General features: G+C 38.4%; 1 protein-coding gene and 1 long non-coding RNA gene across 2 annotated transcripts; one reads left to right on the forward strand and one right to left on the reverse strand.

Annotated features, from left to right (window-relative positions):
• Positions 1–1,520: 1,520 nt before the first annotated feature.
• LOC110862734 lies at positions 1,521–21,925 on the forward strand. The gene is made up of 11 exons (XM_022111952.2): positions 1,521–1,886; positions 7,148–7,505; positions 7,578–7,696; positions 7,765–7,814; positions 8,906–9,051; positions 9,138–9,153; positions 9,241–9,378; positions 13,220–13,430; positions 14,898–16,410; positions 17,697–17,850; positions 20,922–21,925. Exons 1-9 carry the CDS (start codon positions 1,718–1,720, stop codon positions 15,131–15,133), a joined length of 1,443 nt encoding a protein of 480 aa, XP_021967644.1. The 5' UTR covers positions 1,521–1,717; the 3' UTR covers positions 15,134–16,410; positions 17,697–17,850; positions 20,922–21,925.
• LOC118433658 lies at positions 9,370–10,177 on the reverse strand. Its single transcript, XR_004833493.1, has 3 exons — positions 10,019–10,177; positions 9,805–9,954; positions 9,370–9,738 (listed from the first exon to the last, which is right to left on the reverse strand). It is a non-coding gene; the product is annotated as an uncharacterized LOC118433658 (long non-coding RNA).
• Positions 21,926–23,313: the final 1,388 nt, after the last annotated feature.

Raw genomic sequence — 23,313 nt, forward strand, 5'->3', positions numbered from 1 at the left:
TTTCACCGTAGAATGTTTGCTCGCAATTCTAGAAATTTGCTCCGAATTTAGGGTGACATGATGTTACATATACAATCGGAAGAATTTTCTCTCTCTTTCTCTTTACTCTTTTACTCTGCTGTGCGTTTCCTTCTGCTGCAATGCACTACTTTCACTTCCTTTTCCTCCAAGTCTAAGTATTTATTGACTGCGACGTGACTCCTACGTATGTGCTCACGAAATATAATATTATACGTAGTATACACACAGGTCCTCATTTTTATTCAGAAATATTCAGCACACTTTGTTTATCTCTCCCCAAGTGGTGTATACAAGAGAGGATCGAGGAGGGTACATATGCATAGATTCAGATTGTACGTATGTACTTACCTAGTGAAAGTTTGGTATTGTTTGTTGTGGAGAAAGTCAGATAGTTTTTCACAAATCTGTGTCTCTTGAGAAAATGGTTTTAGAGGAGGGATGCATTTCTCCTATCTGCGCGAAGATTGCTGGATATGTTTATTCGGTAGGGTTTGCTACTACACGTTTATTATTTTTGGAAGATTTATCCCCAAGCACCACTTTTTTCCGGGGCCTATAATAAATCGAGAGGAGAGGAGAAAGCTACATATTTAAGCTGGGCCGGAGAGAGACCTAGGCAAATAGTCGAGCTGGGATGATAGATAGATAACGGCACGCAGGATTTTATTGATATTTTGTCCCAATATTTATTTTGCGTATGTATAAAATATAAATATTCCTGGGACTCGGATTTGGCTATGATCTTTTTTTGCTGGGGCTGGACGATAGAATTTTTTGATAAGAATTATATTATACTGCATCTTGGGAAATGATTCACTTACATGTTATTGCTTATACTGTATCATACTTATTACTTACCAGGCCACCAACCTTTTAATACATCCGCGTCCAACCGAATAGCAAACTGTTGTAAATCAGCCTCTTTTTTCTATTGTTTGTTGTTTCGAGGATTCACCAGCAGCACTCTTTCATGCCTTCTCCTCTTCTCTGCAGCCTGTCTGTCCTCTTAATATGAACAGGAAAGATAATAATGCATGCGATGAGAAGACGACATGAATGTAAGTCCTGCTCGTTCAAAAATTGCGAAAAAATAAGAAGAGAAAGCAGAGAGAGAAACAGCTTCCAGCGCATTATTTTATCTTTGCCATGATTATTTGCTTCTGTCTCGGAGAAAGGAATAGTAAAAAATTATATAGCGCATATTTTACAGTTTGAGAGCTTCTCTTCTTCACATTGTCATAATATTTCATATCAAAATGCGAATATATGTAGATAGTAAATAAGTAAATATATAAATACAAGTCGGTCAAGTGGAGTGGAAAGAATGAATGAAATGTTGTATTGTAAAGAATATGTGTACAAACAAGTTTGGATATTTCTTCACATTATTTTTTGGCAATAAAATAAATTTGATTCAGTTCTAACTTTTTTGACAAACTATCTACAAAGGAAAATGTGTAATGGGTTTTAATGAATCTTTTTATATTCTTGTGTTACAGATTCGCGTGATGGACAAAGAACTCAGAAGATGATGTAATTCTCACGAGAAAAAAATAGTCGAACCAATCAAAATCGTTTTGAATGAAGTGAAATGAACACTCTAAATTCAAAAACTTTTCAATGAATGACACGCTCCAGAAAATGAGTGTAGTGTAAAACTTTTAATTTCTCCCTTACGTAACGAACAATTATCAACATGGGTGTCAATAAGGGACGACGATTCGTGGCCGGAGGTGGAGGCGGAGGGTGTTTAATTAATGGGAATAAGGGAAGAAAGTGCGTGACTCGTATCCTGCTTGACTCATCATCAATCTCTTATTTCTCCCTTTTGCTCGTCCTCATCCTCGTCATCATCTCGGATCAAGGTGAGTATTTTGCGACGATACAACAAAATTTTATCGAATTTCTCTCCAGACACAAATTGTGTCAACTTGACGTAACCGGAAGAACCTACTTGCTTATTATCACGTTTCCCTTTTCTGCCCTACTTTTGTTTGATGTGCATAAATTTGACTACATGTCTGCCCCTCCAATTTTGTCTCATTACGTGGCTCACTGACTTCGGGGGAGGAGAAACAAGGGAAAAAATGATGAAACATGAAATTCCATTAAGCTGATAAAACTGAGCATATACAATTTGCAAGTCTAATATATTTATGTGGCGGGGATGAGGCTGAGAAGAAAAATGTCATCGACTTTCTCCCCTCGTCGTCCCCGTCGTCTGCTTATTATGCCATTTCGTTTTATGCGAATAAAACAGTTTCCCGTTTAAAACATGTCTTGGAGAATAATATGTTGGAAAATAAAATTTGCAATTTTAGCACAATTACGTTTTTGGCATGTATGGCACCGTACAGTGGTGAGTAAGACTTAAAACTTGTATATTGACATAAAAACACCCATTTTCATTGTCCATCCATACTTTCTCTTTGTATTAATAAATAATACACTCCACTCACTTTACTCGCGTCCATTCCATCCCAGCTTAGAAGCCGACATGGCGAAACTCTGTATGTAAATAAAAAGGGACCAAGAATCTGCTCACTTTACTCTTCTTCTTGCTTGTTCTTTTTTTTATTTCAGTGAAAAATTTCTCGTTGATGGGACCCGAATTAGGGAGATGATCCCAATCTCATGTGGCACTAAAAAGAAAGAGCATCAGACTTTCTCTCTTTCTCTCAACAAAACAAATCCTAATCCTTTGAGAGAGAGAGAGGGGAGCAGTTTGTGTTGTGATGTGTTGTGTCCTGAGCCTGCTTTTGGGATTCATCTGCATAAATGAGAAATTCTGGAGAGAAAGCAAGCACGCACGGCATAAAATGTTAAGTGGACTTAAGTAAAGTGCTGACAGCGGCCGTGGATGTGTGTATGCACAGTCAACTTATGACTTCATACGTATGCATAAAGCCGAACGTAAAGTCGTCGTTCTACTTTATATATGTACGTTCACCGGAAATGTTACACTCGATTATGAAAATTTTCATGAAATCTTGTCCGTACAACATTAGTAGTCGAAAAGGGAAGAGGTTTGGACGTTGTAATCGGGTCCTTGTTGTACATACATAAAGTTGCTGCTCTTCGTGTGGGGTCCTTAAAGAGCGAAATTTTGTATTCCATTCGACAAGATTTTTTCTTAACTTTTACGAGAATGTAATGTAATACACAGTGCCAATAACAACGGGAAGCCAGCTTCTTGTCTAAAATCATGAGTGTACGAGTCTGTTGCAGATTTTGTCTTTGACGTTGTGGTGATGCGTAAAATTTGCATATGTATTGTGTTCAGGATGTGACATCGGCATTATGGAGGAAACAAGGAAATCTTGTTATGCGTCGAGATCAGTTGCATTAAAGAAATAGGAAATATACGCTCATTCGAGTGCGTGCTTGTTAATATTTTTCTAATAAAAAAGCGCAATCATAACAGTAAATAAGTTGGATATTCGTACATTTCTGGGAGTGCAAATGTCGAAAATCGGCATACAACTAAATGCAAATTAAATAGGAATCATGAAATGAGATCAGGTGCCACGTTTTGATGTTGTTGGTCTTATTTGAATATCGAAAAAGGAGGAGGTGGAGGAACACCTATTACTGCGGCGTAGGAGGGCATCAGCTATGCCAAAGTGTGTTCCTTACATAACTTTTTTCGCAGTAATGCGAGTACGTTTTGTGTGACGGTATAAATTGTGGAGTAGTGTTGTTCTGTAGTCTCTCGTATTCTGGGTGAGGAGAAAGTCTACACTTTTTCCCTCTGCGTGTGTAGTCTGGAGTTTGCCGGTGAAGGGAAAAGATGAACATAAGTGGCCCACATTTTTGCATTTTAACGGGCTCCCCCAAACTGCAGCATTATACAGGGACGAGAACAAATACTTGGAAATGTTGTGAAACATGAGAAGGAAAGGGCTGAATTTTTTATGTGATTGTTTTCTCAACTTTTGAAGGAGCCTTGGAATCAGAAGCCTTCGCAGTGAGGATTGGTTTAATTCATTTGGATTAAAAAATGGGGATTGAATGCAATTTTATGGAGATGACTATTTAAAAATTTGGTATGTTGTTTCATTACCTTTGGTACTTTTGGAATATTTATTTCGCCAATGTTTTGAGTGAGCAGAATAGCAATTGTGCATATGTAAAAACGTAAAAAAAAGCAAGTCGGTGAGACGAGTGAAGTATGTCAGGCTTGAAATTGACATTTCAAAATTCAAAATGGACCATTACACAGGGACCTTTTCGTCCCCGGCATACTAAATTGTGTATCATCTTGCTTGACATAATCTTCTTATTTTGGGCAGACAAATGGAAAAATGGATCGTAAAATATTTTTGTGCTACTTAAATATGTGTATTCGGTGCAATTATTTACCCGAAAATAAAATACATCCAATATTACATGCAAAAACGTCAATATGAATAATTTTCGACATCAGAGCTGAATAAATTTTGCAAAAATAGACGTGACGAAAATAATTGTTTGACCACTTTGGAATTACTTTGTGGTGACGACGTCCTTCTCCATTTGATGCACACGTGTTCACGTGGAGGAATTTGTATTTCCGTGTTATCTTGCCCATGTATCTATGGAGGAAGGACGTAATGATCTCTCCTCTTGAATTTGAATGTTGACATGTCTTTCTTATTAAGTTTTTCCGTCTGTTTCGGACAGATTGGACATGTTTGTTCTTAACCCTTCTCCTCCTTCTCGGCCCAGTTGCTGTTTGCGTTGTTGTCTTGTTTTCGTATTCTTTGGTCGGTTTTGTGTTGTGTTGTGACCATCATTCCATTTCTTCTGTGGGTGGATGGATGTATGAAATAAAGAAGTGGTTATTTGTCCTGGTTTTTAAACAGAAATTCGGAAAATGGTTGTGGGAGGATGGCAAAAATAAATTAAAATCTATCCGTCCGAGACGATGTAGAGAAAGGAATAAGACGACAGGAAAAGTCGTGTGGGCGACTATTCTTCTTATTGTGGAAAACAGGAGGATTGTACTTTGGGACATTTTGACAGTTGAATTCCAGAGTATGGAAGATATGCATGCCAATCTCAGTACATATCAAACACAACAAATGACAAGTTTTAAAAATTATTTGTACCAAAATCAAGATAATTTGTTCAAAAAAATTATTTCAGAATTTCAAGGAACCTTCCGAAATTATGTATGCAAATTTCGCCATGAAAATAAATAGCAAGCACGCCACAATGTTAACTCTTAAACATACATAGTTTACTTAATTCCTATGATGACATTTTCAACCTAGTCCAACCATCCTTCTCACTTTACGACTTTACGAAATATTATTAGATCGTCATGTGCCTGGAAAATGTGGCAAGTTGTTGTTACGTGTCTGTCGTGGTCGAGTAAAACATAACGGAATACAGAATACCACGTAAAACATAATCCCCTCCCCGAGGAGGTAATAACGCTATGATTCCATGGTTCACATTCCATTCAACCGGCATCAGGGACCTTTCACTTTGCACACTTAATTATAACGCCAGATTCCCAACGACACATGCACTCCCGTGATTGTCACACTCACTTGGACAGAATATGCAGATATGTACACATGTAAATACGCAGTAGTCAAGGTGGTGAAAGTAGGTGACGGACTGCTACCTAATTAAAAATGGATGAGTCGAGCAGCAGGCAGTTTTATCGTGATGAATGTATCACAGGTTTTTTGATTATTGTTCCGCCATGAAGTAGCATTCCTTCAAAGGAAACAATTATTATTGCGTGCATGACATCACAAAGTGATTTCTCATTTTTATACAGACAGCAAAACTTTGTCTTACTCAAGAACAAAGAAAGGTGACAATTTTTTGTGAGTATCGTCCTCTTTTTTTTGCTCGCTCTTTGACGTCGTGCAAAATTTGAGGTGCTTTTTTTTCGTCCCATGTTAAGTCCTAGATTGTTATCTAATCGTCCCTTTTTGCAACTAGTTGATGTGTTTGTGACTGACAATGTGAGGATGATTTTACCGTTATTTAACTAACTTTCTCCGTTTAGACCATTTTTTCTCCTCTCCACTTTATGAGCGGGATGAGCGCGTGTGTTTGTAGATAGATCTCGTTAACTCCACCGACTCCCAGAGGTGATTTCTCTCTCCTTTGTCCTATTCATTCTCCGCAGTGAAAGTTTCCCAAGCGGCGGGATTCATAGAAAATAGGACACAATGCAAGGAGCACAAAGGTCTCGCTGAAATCTGATAAGTAAAGTCAACTCTACGTACAAACGGTACACATGGAAGGTAAACTCTGCATAACGGCGTGTGTACCAATGCCTACTTGCCTCGTGTATGTATCCATCCACACATGCATGAAGGAGCCCTTTAGAATAATGAAGTGGTGAAAGCAAGTCACCAAAGGGGAGAGATTCCTTCCTAATTGGACCCTCTCGCAGATGACATGTGAAGGTATCGCAATTGACTGTGTATGTACATGCCAACTAGCGACTAACTGTTGTTTGCACGTGTGTCCTCATAGGAAAATTTAATGGCTCAGCTAAGCCAAATTTGAACCTTTTCTCTCTCTCTCGCTATTTGATTTATTCCATTTCAAGTTTCACTTTCGGCTTCTCATTACCACTCATGGGCATGTATTTACTGGGGGAAGGTGGTAGGTAGCTGGATGGGTGAGTCGGTGGGTGGTGATGTGTTGACATGAATACGTGACATGGGTTTGGAAATCCGATTAATTAAAGTTGTGTATAGACAATGCCGACCGAGAGAGAAGAAGAGGATGCATACATACATGTTAAGTTTGTTTATGTGCAAAATTCCAGCCAAGTAGTGGACTGCATACACAGATTTCTGCATGTTTGAGTTTTTGCAATTCTCTAGATAATTTTGCACCCCTCTTCCCAAAAATTTTCTGTAATGTGTGAAAATTATTATGTATCCAAATTTTCATAAAATTAATGAAACTACTGTGCCACACAAAGAGAATAATTTTATTATGTGGGCCAACTTTTCCCACGATGTAAATGTAAATGGCCAAGCAAAGCACCCAAGCAAAAAATAAATTAGGCATTCTTCTCACATCCATTATTATTACGGCAACGAGGACGATAACTAACTCGTGAGTATAGCGTAACTAATGTATGAATTCATAATTTGTATCTCCGTAGGGGTGTCGCATCAAAAGACTTCGTCAGCGTTGGCCACAGCCGCCGTGGCTGCCTCGTCGAGTGTTTCGTCGGGGGGAACGACCACGCGGCAGAGATGGTTGCAGTACCAGACCGCCCTAAGTAACACGGGACCCTTGGGGAGCTCCAGCTCATCATCGTCAGCCCCACCCACAGCCACCACGTCGTCCACCACCACCACATCTCATCCCATCCTTAACCCGAATAATGAAAATATTAGCATGACATCCTCCCCACCCAGCGGCAGCACTTCTGCACCCACAACAAAGCCCCTCACCACGACGAAAAGCTTCTCCTCGAGGAGCAGCAGTAGCAACATTAACTCGTACAACAGCAATAGGTAAAAAACGATATGATACCCTATTTTTTATGAATCTGGGTTAATCCATTGTTCATCCTTTGTTCCCCTCAGAAACAATTATTTCGGCGCGGCGGGTCGCAGAAGGATGCCGAACCCGACTTACGTGGACGGATTTCCGGACGGGGCGCTTTTCGAGAACAATACCAGCGTCAATATCACTGTTCCTCTGGGTGAATAAAAAAAATCACGTAGAAATTATATGAATAAGCATTTAATAGTGCAAATAATTAATTATCAGGTGACACTGCGTTTCTGCGATGCCGCGTTAAAAACCTGGGGGAACGATCGGTAAGGATTTTCTTTTCTTGATGGATAGATTGTTAGATAGAAGGAATGTAATTGCAATTACGTAAGGTGAGGGTGTCGTTAAGAGAGAAAAAGAGAAAGAAAATGGGGGAGAGACGATTAGAGGGCAAGTTTTTTTCGTGATTTTGTGATTCAACACTTTCACTTTTAGTTTTGACATGCGACTTGAAATTCTTTTCTTTCACTGCATCGAAGGAAGGAAAGTGACATAAAATGAGGAACTTTTTTTACTCACTAACGCATCGAGGGAGGTTGGGAGTTCAGTGACTGTGAGAGTCGTCGTCGAATGTTCAATGTCAAGAGAAAGCAAGGAAAATCTGTAATTCTACAACTCCACAGGATCACTATTAGATATTGACCTGCCTGTTTTTCCCCCTTGTTTTCTACGACATTGAGAATATTGAGGCGATCAAGGGGTTCGATTTTAGATCTGAAAATCCTACCGGGATTATGGAAATGGAAACGTTATGGTCAATTTTATGGAGACAAATCTCAGTCTCTGAAATAAATATGGAATTTTGTTTTTTTTTCCTGATATTTCAAAAATCATGATGTGTTTTTCTTCAGATTTTTTTATAAGTGTCATTCTCATTGGGTTCAGTTAGAGGTGAAGAGACTTGACGTGACAGCTCATACTTTCACATCGTCTCTTTTTCCTACAATCCCTACTCGACCAAGTTGGAGACATTTGGGATGACAATTGAGACCGATATTCGCACCAGGAGGAGGAGAGGATCATGATCGGATAGGATTTCAGTCTGGCAGGAATTTGGAATTGCTGCTCCTGGCCTGGCTCAAATTCCTTTTGGGAATGATGCAGCCGACTGTGTCTCAATTGTCGGCTCAATCGACGACATTGGTATTTGAGAAGAGATCACACATTCAGAATAATAAAAATGTGTCGGGCTAAAGAGCTCGAGATGGTTGGGCTTGATGAGCCCAAATTGCGCGTCCTCCTATTCTTCTTCTTCGTGCATACATGCGATCTTTTTAAATTGGCTCTTATAAAAATTTGGAATAGATTTTTTACCCGGATTAAATTTTATGTCGCTATTTTTCTTCCAATTTCTTAGATTTCTTGGGTTCGAAGAAGAGACTGGCATATTCTGACGACTGGAAAAGTGACGTACACGAATGACGAGAGGTTTCACATCCTCCACACGGAGGGCACGGATGACTGGACGTTACAAATAAAGTTTATACAGAGTCGAGATAACGGGTGAGGGTTTTAAAAATAAAATTTATGCATTTTCATAAAATTTTGAAAATCTCAGTAAACAGTGTCGTTTTTTATGAAAAAAACAGGACGTACGAGTGTCAGGTAAGTCTTGGAATTTTTATTGGATTCTCTGAAAATCTATAGATTTTTTTGACCAAGGAGAGAAAAAACCATTCTACTTTGTTTTAGATATCAACAGGCACTGGGATAATCTCCTTCCTGGTCAATGTGATGATTGCGGTGCCAGAGGCCTTCATTCTGGGGAATGGGGACGAATATCATGTCGAGCAAGGGAGTACGATCAATCTCGTTTGCGTAATTGAAAAGGTATGTATCAATTACACACAATAATTTATTATCAACATCTCACTAACTCACCAGACAAATTGAAACTAAGTAGCATATCACATATAACTAGCAAAAAAAACGACAAAATCATAAATTTGAGATTGTGGAAAGCATTTTATCCACTTTCGAGCCTATGGGCGACTACTTTTAAGATTATTAATCTCTGCGCGAAGATCCTTGATTATCTCCTTCTGCTCACGAACTTTTTGTTGGAGGTTCCTTACATCAGTCAGTTCTTCCTCTTCAGAATCGTCACTTGAGTCTGGCAAAGAAATGTTGAAATTGCATATTATCTCTGCAGGTTTTGGGGGTACAATCTCTGTAGAGCGTATATTCTGCCTGCAAATGCAAACATTAACGCATTTATTTACATATTTTAAAAGGTTGATTATTTGTAATTGTAACCTTTTGTCCAACAATTTCCGAAATCCAATTTTACGACGTGTTACTTTGCCACATGATTTTGCATGCCGTTGTAACTCATGGCTGCCGAAGAATGCTTTGGGGCACTTGGAACATTGGAATGGTTTAATTCCAGAATGAGTAGACAAATGTCTACAATTTAATAAAATAGTCATATATTTAAAAGAAAACAGTAGCATGATTTCTGGAAACCCACCTGTTTAGGTTATTATATGACGAGTAAGGACAGTGGGGACAGAACTTTAAACGTTGCCCGTGCTTATCATGTGATGGTTTATTAACTTTTACTTTCTTCTTGATCCTTGGTTTCTCAGACCTTTTGACACGAATCGGTGGTAGATCAACCTCCAGATTATATTTCCTAAAGCATTTAATCAACCAAAATTAAATACAGAACATGCATGTATTATTTTATTTTGTATATCTTACTTGATTAAAGGATCTAGTACACCCCAAACGTTTTGTAGACAAATGGCAGCAGGTGTCCCCTTAAACGATCCGGGAGCATCGAAACGTTCTCGTAAATATTCTTTAATCTGCATAATTGTTTTGTCACAATCACCAAAAACCGCTATGTCGATAAAATCGTTTTCATCGGGTTCGTATTCTGGGTTGATCGTGTCTCTGCAAATAATTACAAATGTTGTAAACTTAATAATTATGTTGATGCACTTATCATTATTTATTATTATTACGCCAATGAGCATCCTTTTCCTGGCTTCAGAGGATCGAAATCTGTTCTTAATTTTGCGTGCCTTATGGCAGTCTTTACTGCTTCTGCCTTATTTTTTAACCAAGTTAAGCCATATGTTATTTCTCTTGTTCTCATCATTGAATCCTTCCACTTTAATCCAATTAGAGTGTGAATTTGATACTCATCCGCTGTAAAATTATAAGTAATAGATATAAATAATTGTACAAAAATTGACTACATTTGACTCACTTTTCATTTTCATCACTTGCTCTTTCGTCCTAAAACCAATGAGTCCGGTGCCCTCAAACCAAAAAATTGGTTGCCCAGCCGGTACATCATCAATGGTTAAAAAATTGTCCTAGATTAAAATTATACAAATATGACGGTTTACCTAAAATTATTATTTTTAATATAATACTTACCATTGTTGAACTTGTCCCTCAAAAAAAGTAATATTTAAATAGCAGGTGATAAATAAAGACGAGCGAGTTAGAAATGTAGGCAAATCAGTGTACACGGCTAAGTTAGTGTTGACAAAAAATCAACACACACGAGTAAGTTAAGAATGTCGGGAAGTCAGTATGCACGATCATGTGAGTAAGATGGGAAAATAACAAGCAAGCAAGCGAACAAGTTTTACGCAGCCAGCTACACTTATCTCCGACTTTGGGAGAACAAAGTGTACTCTCAATTTAAAATTTTAATGAATAAATTTAAAAATATTTTATATATATTTACATATAAGTTGATTTTATTGGTGCGTAAAAATTATTATTAAACTGTATAATGTACTTAAACAAAAACATCAATTGAGAAGGTGGGTGGGTGGGTTTTGCTAGATTTCGATTGCGCTCTCCTTAATTTTATTGCCTTGTAACGAAACAAGGAGCAAGCAATTTTCTCTCTGAAAGAAAGAAAGCAAAACACAAATTACGACAGATTACATCTGTACAAGAATTTAAGTCTGGCATAGCACGTGTACCGTGAGAAGGAGGCATTTTCATTTATTTCGGTGCTTTCTCCACCACCACCACCCAAATCTGATATTGGATTGGATTGCCTCTTTGGGATTTATATTCTCTCTCAGCCTGGATTCAAAATTAAGCCTAAATGCCCCAAATTCCTAAACCTATATTGAAACAAGAGGACAAGAAATGTTGTTCCGTGGTGGTGATGGCCAAAGTATGTAAGCTCTTTACACTGAAACCGCATTTCTCCCCCTGTATTCTCTACCATGGCAAGAAATTGGATTGATTGCTATCACATTATTTTCTTGTTTGTTTCCATTTCCGTTTTTTTCTCTTTTTTGTAAAGGAACAAATCTTACATGGAAAGTTACTTGAAATTCGGCAGCCTATTTTTCACTATTACGTATATACTTTAACAGAATTTTGTTGAAGAAAGTGAAATTTTATACACTTTAAAAATTGTCACAAATTCGAAAAATTCGAATTTGGAGAAAAATGTTCTCTTGGTTTTTCTCGGCAAAAGATTTATTTAACTGGAGTTATTCCCCCTTGCGGAATTAGGCTTTGCGGTCCAGTCAAGATGCTTAAGTTTACATTACGACCTGGATTTTCCCAGGATTTGATACGCACAGCAGATTTTGATCCCTAACCGTACTTTTAAATTCTTTAACTGCATCGTCTTCCTGGTGTTCAAGTTGAAATTGGAAGTTGTGGAAGGAAATGTTTTCCTTCTTCTTCCGCAGAGCAATCTCACTCACTTTCTCCTCCTCCGAGTAGTAGTAAAGCCATTAGAGGAGTACGCACACTAGTAGCGAGGCGACATTCTTGTTCTGATGCGTTTGTAGGAGAAAGAATCAAAATCACCAACCAAACCGAGCCCCGACTACTCACGGGCAGCAGTAAATAAAGGTATAATGGAAACTAGGAAGGAAAAGAAAGCAGAGAAAACTTGATGAAAGTAAAAGAAAAAATCCTTCACTGTCAGGGACAAAGTTTGTGGCATGTTTTTCTTTAAAATTAGTCCGAGAGAGAGACCCCAACCACTTAAAATCTTACAGTTTTTGGCCACAATTCAACTCGTGAAATCTCAACAATTATTACGCTATACGCCGCATTGTAATGAGTTGGTTGGTGAGCTACTATAAGGGTCCAGGAAGTTGGACCTAATTGTCGTAAATTCCTTCCTTCCTCCTTAACTCCGTGGCACGATTCCCGTAAACTTGGCCTGACCAGAGAAAGCGAGAGAAAATGTGTGGCAGAGAGACGGACAGAGTTGTAGATGATCCTCATACAAAGAGGAGCGGAGAAAGTTCAAGTGCTCTCTCCTCTGGATTTGCTAAGTAGTGGACTCGGTTTTGGTTGGTTTAGTCGGGCTCTTGGTGGCATATCTTTACGACAATTAGTACATACGTAGAGATGGTTATGAAATGTATGTATGTATGAATCGTGTCCAGTGCCAAGCTAAGTTAACTTCGTTCTCTGCCAAAACCAGAGACACACACTTGACTTTGTTGAGGAGAGAGGCTTCTTCTCGGTTTAATAATCAGCTTATAATACGACGAAATACGCGGCCAACTTTCTCCCCTGTCCAGAGAAAGTTTAAGGCTGGTTGGTAGACTCACTAAATGTTTGCATGCTCGTACTACATAATGATGTCGTGACGTGATATCATTATTTTACTGGGTGAGACTCGATTTATCTATATTTCGTTCATCTTCTTCTTTTGTCTTTGCAGAGTCCAAAGGTTCCCGAGTTCATCTTCTGGTACCACAACGAGCTAATGATAAACTATGGCAGTTCGAGAGAAGTGACTGTCCGAACAGAGCCGGGTTTAAGGACGCAATCCAGGCTGACGATACGTGACGCTAGGATATCCGATTCGGGGAATTATTCTTGTAAAACTCCTCACGCCGAGCCGGCATCCATCTTTGTCTACGTCTCGCAAGGTTGGCAAATAACGTTTCTAGATACTACTTGTTCACTTATGCATGTACGTATGTAGCAATGCCCGCCTCGGTTATCCGGCCGGGCATCTGTCACTCTGAAAAAGTGGGTGAGATGAGTTTTCCCTGGAAGAAAGTGGAGGAGTGAGATGAGATGGGATGTATGCGATGCAAGAATGATGACCTCTCTTTATCCGGTGAAATATATGGAGTGAAAAGTCACACGGTTTTTACACTACACGTTCCCCGACTCAGAATTGGATGAATTGACCAGACGAAATAAATGGGCAAAGCGTAACACCAGCCGGAGCGCATACATCTATGTATTCCTTTCATGAATTGATTTGAGACATATGTGGATCTGGTTGGATGGCTGAATGAGAATGTGCAGAAAAAAAGGGTCCATTCGAGAGAAAGTGTACATTTGTTGTGTACTAACTGCTCCATTGTGTTTGTGTCGTGTGTTGTTTTCCAGGACTGGACGTCGTGTCCCTTTTTTCCCAATTTTTTTTATACACGAAAGGACAAAGAAACGTGGCCTGTTTTTGTGTCCTGTCTTTTGTTCACCCACTACAAAACTTGCACGCAATTAGAGTTCATTACACTTTGACTTTGCGCAACATTCCAAATACGTATAAATATTTGAGTAGGAAATTTACCTTATTACGGGGAAGATACTAATTTCGAATGCAGATCACACTTATTTCCCCCGCATTGCATTGTTTCATTTCATACGTATCCTTTGGGCTTGTATTAAGTATTTCGTTTCGTTCCATTTCTGCAACTCGGCCTCAAAGTGAAAGCGAGTGTTTTTCCAATCCAATCCAAGATAAGAAGTCAATCTCACACTACCAGCAGAGGCAGAGGCAGCAGAGGCAGCAGAGGCATCAGTGGTGGTAGTGGCAGAGGAGCGAGGAAATTCACTATTTCAGAGGAAACATGACTATTATATTTCCTCGAGAAGAGAGAGAAAGTGAGAGAGAGAGAGAAAGAAAGAGAGAGCAGAAACAGATAGACGAATGCCTCCAAGGCTGGAAAGTCGCTATGTGTGAAATTCATGAGAATGAAGGGATATCGTTTTCTGGAGAAAATAGAATGTTGATCTTCTTTCACTTGGTCTACTACTCGATGCAGTCTCGGGTTGGTTTGGTCTTTTGTCTTGTGATCTTCTTCGTCTGCATAAAATAAGGACTTGTTCTGGTCCAGTCTCTCCACTTGGGTCGAGATTTGCCGCTGTCGATGCTATGCTTCTCCTCCTGGTTCTCATTTCTATCTAAATCGATTTCACGCTTTTATTAAATCCATCTGTGTGGAAAATAGGGTGGAAAGATTTCAATCGGAACTACATACTCGGATAGTTTGACCTCATCTATTCATCTTTGCATATCAACCATCTCAAATTTCCAGACCGTATTGTTCCCCGAAATCGAAAATTTGTTTGGCAAAACAATATTTTTTTTTTCTCTTTAGCATCCGGTCTCTTTTCTGGCGACAAGATTGCAGCCATTCAGCGAAGGACGAATAACAATTCCCCGTCGTCGGCCACATCATCGGGCAGTTCTGGGCCGACGACATTGTCATCAACATCGCTGCTCCGTCGTGTCCATCTTTTTGAGGAGAGGAGGAAGAGCTTCTTCTGCAGCCGGTTAACTATCTCCGCCATAATCATAACAATTCCGCTCCTGCTCTACCCGGATTTGGAATGATGATGTGGCACTACTTGACGAGTGTAAATGTGTGTGCTAATAACTAAGTGAGTGAAGAACAGACGGGGAGAAAACTTTGTGTATATCTTTCATGCAAGACGAGGAGAAGAAGAGCAACAATTTTCGGATAAATTGACATTCGTTAATGTCAATTTAGCTACAAAATGGTACAACGTCGTAATAATCGGGAACGTGGTGATGGTCAAATCACGACAAATAAATACGTGAGAAGGCTTAAACCAACTTCACAAAGAAAGCAAAAAACTGTCACTTTATTTTCTAAAAACTAAATCCACTCCTCCACCCACGTGTTTCCTTAGAGTTGCAACGTGCTTACTTTTTTAGGGACAATTTGATATAAGAAAGTAGTCTGTGAAGGTTCCATAATCTCAAATGTGACGGGAAACTAGGAAGCAGAAGGAGACCACCAACTTTCTCTCTCCGCCATTTCCACTCCATTCCATTACCCGATTATTATTGCATTATTACATCGCCTCATCAACTTGCCTTCCTTCCATCCGAGAAAAGGAGGCAGCTCGAGCTACAGTCAGCAATCAACAATCTCTTCCCAACTAATCGGTGGTGTGGTGGATTGAAGCCAAAGATTTGTTTCCGTTCCTCCAAAGAGAGCGGAATCAACTGGATTGGATAAACTGAAGGAAGGATGAAGAGATGAACTGACAATTCCTACTTTTCGGACCATTTCACACCTTATTAGTGTCCAACTATCGGCTCAAACCGTCTACTCCCACTATTACTTTTTTTTCTTTCCTACGAAAAAGAGTGAAGAAAGTTGCATGTGACGTGGAATACGAGACTTTTTTCCTGTGTAAAAACTTAATCAATTTTCTCTCCCAATTTATTTTTGGAGTGAGTGACGTGTCTACGTGCGTTTTTACAAGGGTTTCCGATTATAAGGATGCAAATGACTCTGATGTAATTATTCATCGAAATTTTATATAAGAAAGTTGTGCACTATCGCTTTCTCATCTCCTCGTGTGCAATCAGACCTTGAATAAAAAGTAGCAACAGCAGGAGCGGTGGACTGTCTGGATGAAATCTGTCAATCGATTATGTCAATTATCTATCCGCTGTACGAGGGTAGGAAAAAAAGCTAAGTGGATCCAATAAGTTGCTTTGCTCCTAAAATAAAATCAAGGCTGGCTGGCTGGGAAAGGATAAGACGAGAAAAAAATGAGAAAGTCGTCATCATTGGCTTATCAGGAAAGAAGTGATGAATTGAATTCATTCATTCAGCGTCCACTCCGCTAATTGAGGTAAGCTTTCGTCTATTCATCATCTTCTTGTTGCGTAGGATGTACTGGTGTAGTAGTAGGAGTATTTTTTTGGGGTATGCAGTAACCGCAGAAGCGTGGGGACAGAGGGACAAAATGTCTCTACGATTATTCGATGTCCCCATCATCTGTCCATCTTATATAAACCCATCCCTTCCCTATCCTACAATGTCCTCATGGGTTCCTCGGCCACTGTTTGTTGGGGGTACCAAATTCCCTGGAAAAGTTTCTGTTTGGGTTCGAGAGTGAAGAATTTTTCACATTCCTGGTAAATTACCTTTTGCTACGATTTCAAATAGTGAAAAAGTCCCGTCACCAACAACTATTTATGTAGCGAAGAAGAGCTTGTTGTTACGTTAGGCAGTTCATATTCTTGTTATGTGTGGAATTGGGGAGAAAGTATTTCGTGCATTGTGTGAGAAGGAGTAAAAGTGGACAAGAAATTTGGGAATTCTCACTTCTTCTTTTTACGTAAAAGTAGCAAAAGTTTGGAGGGGAGGAATTTAAGGACGGTTGGTTATATAAGAAGGCCAGTTAATACGATTGTAAATGTGTGGGTGGGTTGTTTCTTGGTGTGGTTTCCGTCCATCCGACGAGAAATGTTGTGTAGGAAAAGTCATTTGTAAATTCTTTCGAAACTTTGAAATAGTTGAAATATGAAATACGAAATACACAAATGACAAGGTTTATTTATACGTAGGAAGATTTGGTAAATTGTTTTGGATAAGGTTGAAGCCAATATTTATATTTCGCTAGAGTGCGTAATTACAAGTAGGAATGTGTAGACACTTCTCGAACTGTCCTTAATAATGCTTTCGTAGAGTGTTAATAGTATGTAGATATTAGTTATCGATAGATAATTGTGACTGATAAATGATACAAAAAAACAATTAATTAATCATTACCTAAATAACTAATCAGCAAAGCAAAATTTTCATAATTGCATCAGCTTTAACAAAAACCGGGCAATTCTTTTAAACAAGATTCTCATTTCCTTTCCAGCTAAGGACTAAATAGAGTGCATTTTAAAGATTCACTAAAAAAATTCGTACGCATAGTAAAGTATTTATAACAGAAAATTGTAAAGCACTCCTTTAAGAGGATGACTGTCGCACAAATCTGGAATAAAGTGTGTATAACCAAATAACAGATACATACATACGGACATAAATACACCGTAAAGTAGACATTGTTCCAGTTTGAGTGCAAGTGGGCCCACGAGGCAGCGAATAAAATAAATTTTATTATTCTCGTGTTTTTTATTTCAGGTCCAGCCAGATAAAAAAAATCCACTTTCTCCACCGACCGACCGACCCACTCAAGACGGGAAAGTGGACTGGATTGGATGGCCATACTCTAATTCAGTCATGCACCACCACTGCATATTATTGCACTAAACTACAGAGTAACTTTCACTAACTGGTAAGCAATACGTGGCAGGGTGCACGTGCAACTAATTGGTTGAGAGAAAAACTTGTGCAGACTTAATTTCAGGCTAAAGCATAAATTAATCAATATTATTAGTTCAGCCAGATTGTGTAAGAAATGTGCTGCTGCAAATGAAGGCTAAATCCCAATTCTAAGTGTAGATTTCACTGCTTTTCGATACTTATTGGTTCAAAATCACTTACCTTTGTTGCACTGAATTGCACTGCATCGCGTGTGGCCTCCTTCATAGCTTGGGTTTGGAACCCTGTAGTCGTCTGCCTGCTTGTACTTACTGATCTATGCCCACCCAATTTCGCTATATTAAGTTCACATCGTGCTATTTGGTCTGGTCTGGATACTTGCTTTGTGAGGCGAGCTGGTTGGTTTTGGTTTTGTGACAGAGAAAGCTTGTTCCGGTTAATAAATTAAGGAAACTTTCTCCAAAGAAGGAAAATTCATTCAGTGTACGTACGCTTTCACTACTTTTATTCTCGTACGTTACACACTACGACCATTACTGGTGAGGGTTTCGAACCGAGTGGAAACTAGAATTGACTACGGTAATGGGAAGAATGCATGGTTTGAGGATTTTTATTTTTCTATATATCACGTCTCACCATTAGTCGCCATTATTATTTGGGATAAAATAAGTTACGGTTTCCTTTTGATGTGGAGAGAATTACGCTATTTTGCTTTTTTTATTCAGTGACAAGAATACGATGATGATGCAACACCCACTCAATTCTTGAATTGTTTCTTACATAACTTGGTTTTGTGTGGTGTCCTGTTTTCAAGTCAGAACTCGTGTCATAAATAAAGATGGACACTTGGTCGTCTCGTAGTTTTTTGTGTGGGTGGGGATAAAAGTGAAAGTTTTGGGGAGAAGAAGACCAAGTTCTTGAAAAGGGGATGGGTTTGAGTGGTGAGTGGGTGGGTAGCATAAAGTGGGTGACACATTGAATTATTTTCACGGCGAAGGGGTTAAAGGGCAAAAAGTAGAAACAGATTTTCCAGGTGTGCCTTTGAAATGCTTTCATCTTTTGTGTCTCTATTTTAAACAATAACAAAACAGTGTGTGGAAAGTAGGGATGGGTACATTTGTCAAATTATATGCACGAGTAATTTATAAATTTGTGCTGAAACTTAAAAGAAAAATACTTTAAAATAAAAGTGTACGTAAATTTGTCATTTATTTTTAAACCAGGGTACAAAATCTTGGGTTTAAACAAATGTCCCAAAATAGTTTTAGCACTTTTATTCCGTTGCATTTTTACGACATTTGAAATGTAAGTGAATTACTGAAAAAGTAAAATATGTGCAAGGTTCGCTGAGTTAAGTGTTCATATAATTTTGTACCCAAGTTAAATTTAGATCACTTTGTCTTTCACATTTTTAGTATGAAAGTTATATTCGATCCACGACAAGTAAAATAAAAACAACAATATTACCCTTTTCCTCTCCTCTTATCCAGCTTAATCCCAGATTTCCCTTTGTTTCTCCCCACAACGCAAACAATCATGCAATTCGTGGATTCAAAGGGTATGAGGGAGAATGTCAAGATGTGCCCTTGTAAAGCAGCTCATGCGTTATTTCATTACGAGTGCGTACTCTCTTCCTGCATCACTTCACATTCCAAACAAACGCTGCTGCTGTCGTGGTTTTGGGTGGAGAAACCAATAATAAATGTGAAGGGGTACATAAGTATTTCGCCCGTCCTTCCACCACCACCAAACCAACCAACTTTCCAGCAGAGTGACCAAATACATGGGAAAAAGAAAGTTTAAAACTACGCTTCACATTTCCCCCAACTTTCCCCTTGTCTCATTTTATTCCTCCAAAGGAAATTCCAACACCGAAGGCTATAGAATCCTTCTTCTTCTTCTTTTTTTCATAAAAATTGAATTTACGCTTCACAACGTACCCTAAAATTAAAAAAGGAATAAGGTTTCAAATTTTAAAGGATTGTGTGAAAAAAAAGAAGTCTATCGACTCTTAATGCGGAATCAGTCACGACATGAAAAAAAGTGAAAGTAAACAATAAACAAAAGATTAAGAATAAGTATGTAGGAAATATGCCCGTAAAAATTTGAGCATATAAAAAATAAGCTCTTTATTTTGGAGACGATCCAAAGAATAGAAAGCAACGCTAAATAACTTATTAGCTTCTTATTCTCTGCCTAGATACACATAATCTCCTCCTTTTGCTCCCTTAATCCCTATGCACGTTTACGCCTCAGTTATGAAAGTATCCACATCATAACAACACAACAACAAGGAGAAGAAACTTCTTTATGGAATTCGCTCAAAATTTCGAAACTATTCTACTTCTCGGGGAGAGAGAGAGAGAGACAATGAAATTCAGTTGCGTCCTCGTTTGACTCACAAACAACGAACGAGTGGTGGATGGGAAGGAACGAACGCATTCAAAATTCAGAAACAAATCTATTGTGCAAAATTTGTTAAACTTGTTTGCGAGGACGTGGTGTTTTATTTTATGCTGTTTGAGTGAACAACTACCCACTGCTGACTTTCACCACTGGACGTACGGACGTAGACCTTGTCGTGCATGTAGATACATACACAGGACTTTATAAAATATAGGTGGGGTTGGTGGATAAATAAGCCATGTGTATACCCACCCATGCACCCCACCCACTCCTTTCTCACTGCTGTGCAGATGTTGTTGTGCTGTGTTTGGTACACTTTTGCAAATTCGGCCAACTTCCACCACTCTTACTTTCGCTGTGCAAAGCTAAAGCTCAACTCTTTTGCTTTGACGTTTAATCCTACTAATTAAAAAGTAATTAACTGTTCGTGAATGTGAACGAAATATTATTTCTCTCGTGCCCCCTACTTGCTTATTATTATAGTTTGCCTCGTATGTACGAGGTAATGCATTCCAGGAAGAGGAGAACCCTTTGTTTGCACTCTATTTTACTTTCACTTAACTTTCCTAACTCACTTTCTCCTATCCAATATTTATTTCTTCAAGTATTCAGAGCTTGAATTTGTTTTGGATGGATAATAATAAATAAGCCATATTTGTTTCGTGTCCGTATTTCCAGGGAGGAGGATACTGGATCATGTCGCCAATATTTAATGAGGCAACCCTCCCATCCCATCCTTTTATGAAAGTTGGAACAATAAGGAAATTCTCAACTCGGTCACTAGCAAAGTTAAAATTTGTACATAACTCAAGCAACACGAGGAATTTATATCGAGGGTAAAATAATAATAATAAAATGGTACACATCCATCACAATCTTTTCAATAATATTTAGTTCACAAGTTGCATGTTAAACGTTAAGTAATCTTTAGGGATGAATAATAGCTTGTGGAAATAATAAATTGTCAAATGACATCGTCATCATCATCTTGCGAACCAAGTTGGTATACATAATAAATATTAATAAATAATAATTCTTCCTCTTCTTCTGCTGCTGCTAGGTCTCTAATAAAATTAGGCTGTTGAGATGATTACTACGATGATGATGATGATGAATGTTGAAATATGTAGAGCTAAGCTAAGCACCAATCTTAATTACAAGTGAGACATTATTAACGTTGGATTGGAGGTTAATTACAGTACGCTGTGTGGATTATAAGTATAATTATAGGTTAAAAGGGATACATATGCCAATAGATTTATGAGCGTGTTTGTGTGCCCATGAAAATGTTTCAGGATTGCCTGTGAGGTTTGAAACATGGTTTATTTCTTATTCAGACCACCACATTGTTTCGTGAATAATAAAGATTTTAACTCTGTAAATATTTAATTGCTCGCGCGATACAAGAATTATTACGGGATGTAAGTAAGAGGGAGGAAATTCTCAACAATAATAATTACTGGCACGATTCGACTGTTTAATCAAATATTGTAACTTTATTGCCGGATGAATTATGCGTATAAACACATAAATGTAAATATTAATGTATCCTTTCCAAGTTAAAAATGATCTTGTAAATACATATATGTAAATAATAATATGCTCTGGTGACTGTGTGTGGTGGGTGGGGTAATTTTTTAATTCAATGATCAAATAAATAAATAAATTATGTGGATGAAAAATTTCGAAAAATTTATGATTTTGATTTCTGACCTGGACCAAATTATATTTTGCTTAGCGGAGAAAGTAGGACGAAGGTTTTATTATTCTCGACGTAAGTGCGGTAACAGTGTTGGATGGAGATTAAAGAGAAGGATTGCATGTCTGATCCCTGTAATCTTTAAGGCCATGGAGGCGGAGGAATAGAGAGAATGCATACACATACACAAATGTAGCTGCATGGTAGTTACATACATGGGAGGAAAAGTTACGACTTTTCTCCTGATTTTACTCTGGTGGAAATGGGAATCTAATTGAAAATTACCGTTAACTCTCCAACTTCATGAATTGGATGGACAAGGAGATTAAGTAAGCGAAGTTTGGGAGGAGAAGTCGGGTTCGCCTAGCTCTCCCCTGAAAAAAGTAAGTGAAGTAAGTACTTTCACCGAATGTGTGTGCATGTCACCAATAATTTTATGGCGTAATAATGTATTCCTAAATAGTTTTACAAATTAGGTATATGTACATATTTCGCTTAAAAGTCATGGTATAAATTTAGCCTTAAATTTAATTACTAAAAAACAATTGCGACAGTTTTATCTTTATTTGCAATCAGAGAAAGCAATGCAGAAATAAATGCAGGCAGGAGGAAATTACCTGATTCTTAGGTAACTTGGTGGAACTTGGTTAGTAGTGTATATAGTCGTGTTTGTTACGAAATAGTGGGCAGTTGAATAGGTCGAAATGGTCACTTTGTCGTCGTCCACTTTGTTTTACAAAGTCCGTCCGCTTTCCGAGCCGGAAACGTTTTCAGGCCGTCTTCCTTTTTCTTCTAGGAGTAAGAAAAAAACTACAAAAACATTAACTTTACATTAGGACGAAAGGGAGAGAGAGAGAAAGCTAAAGTAAGTACGGAGAGAGAAAGTCAAAGTACGAGGACGAAACGAGGACAGAAATTCACATAATGTTTGCCATGTATAGTTCGAGTCAAAATTAGAGTGGATTGGATTGGATTTAGGAAAATGGACCAAAGCAGCAGAGTCACCAACAACCATTAGCCAAGTCTTGGAGGAGACGAAAGTGGACGAAAATGAACCAGACTTAAATGAACTTGGCATGAAATCATGAAGTTCTCTGGAGAGAAAACCGAGTATTTAACAAGTTGTTGATGTTGACGTAATGGTGCTGCATGATGGTTGTTGGTGGGACAGATTGCGTAATGTTTTCCCTACATTTCCCTCCTTTAAACTTTGAGAAAAGCAATGCAAATCAATTTCAGGAATATTGCGGGACACGCACTTTCCCTTCGTGCTAAGTGCTTCTTCTCCTTCCCAGTAAAAAAGGAACCACTTCTTGCTCCTGCTGCCGTGTCGGACTTGGAAAGAATGACCCATTTTGCGTACCTTGTTCT

Source organism: Folsomia candida, unplaced genomic scaffold (genome assembly GCF_002217175.1).
Source record: "Folsomia candida strain VU population unplaced genomic scaffold, ASM221717v1 Fcan01_Sc066, whole genome shotgun sequence".
Taxonomy (NCBI): domain Eukaryota; kingdom Metazoa; phylum Arthropoda; class Collembola; order Entomobryomorpha; family Isotomidae; genus Folsomia; species Folsomia candida.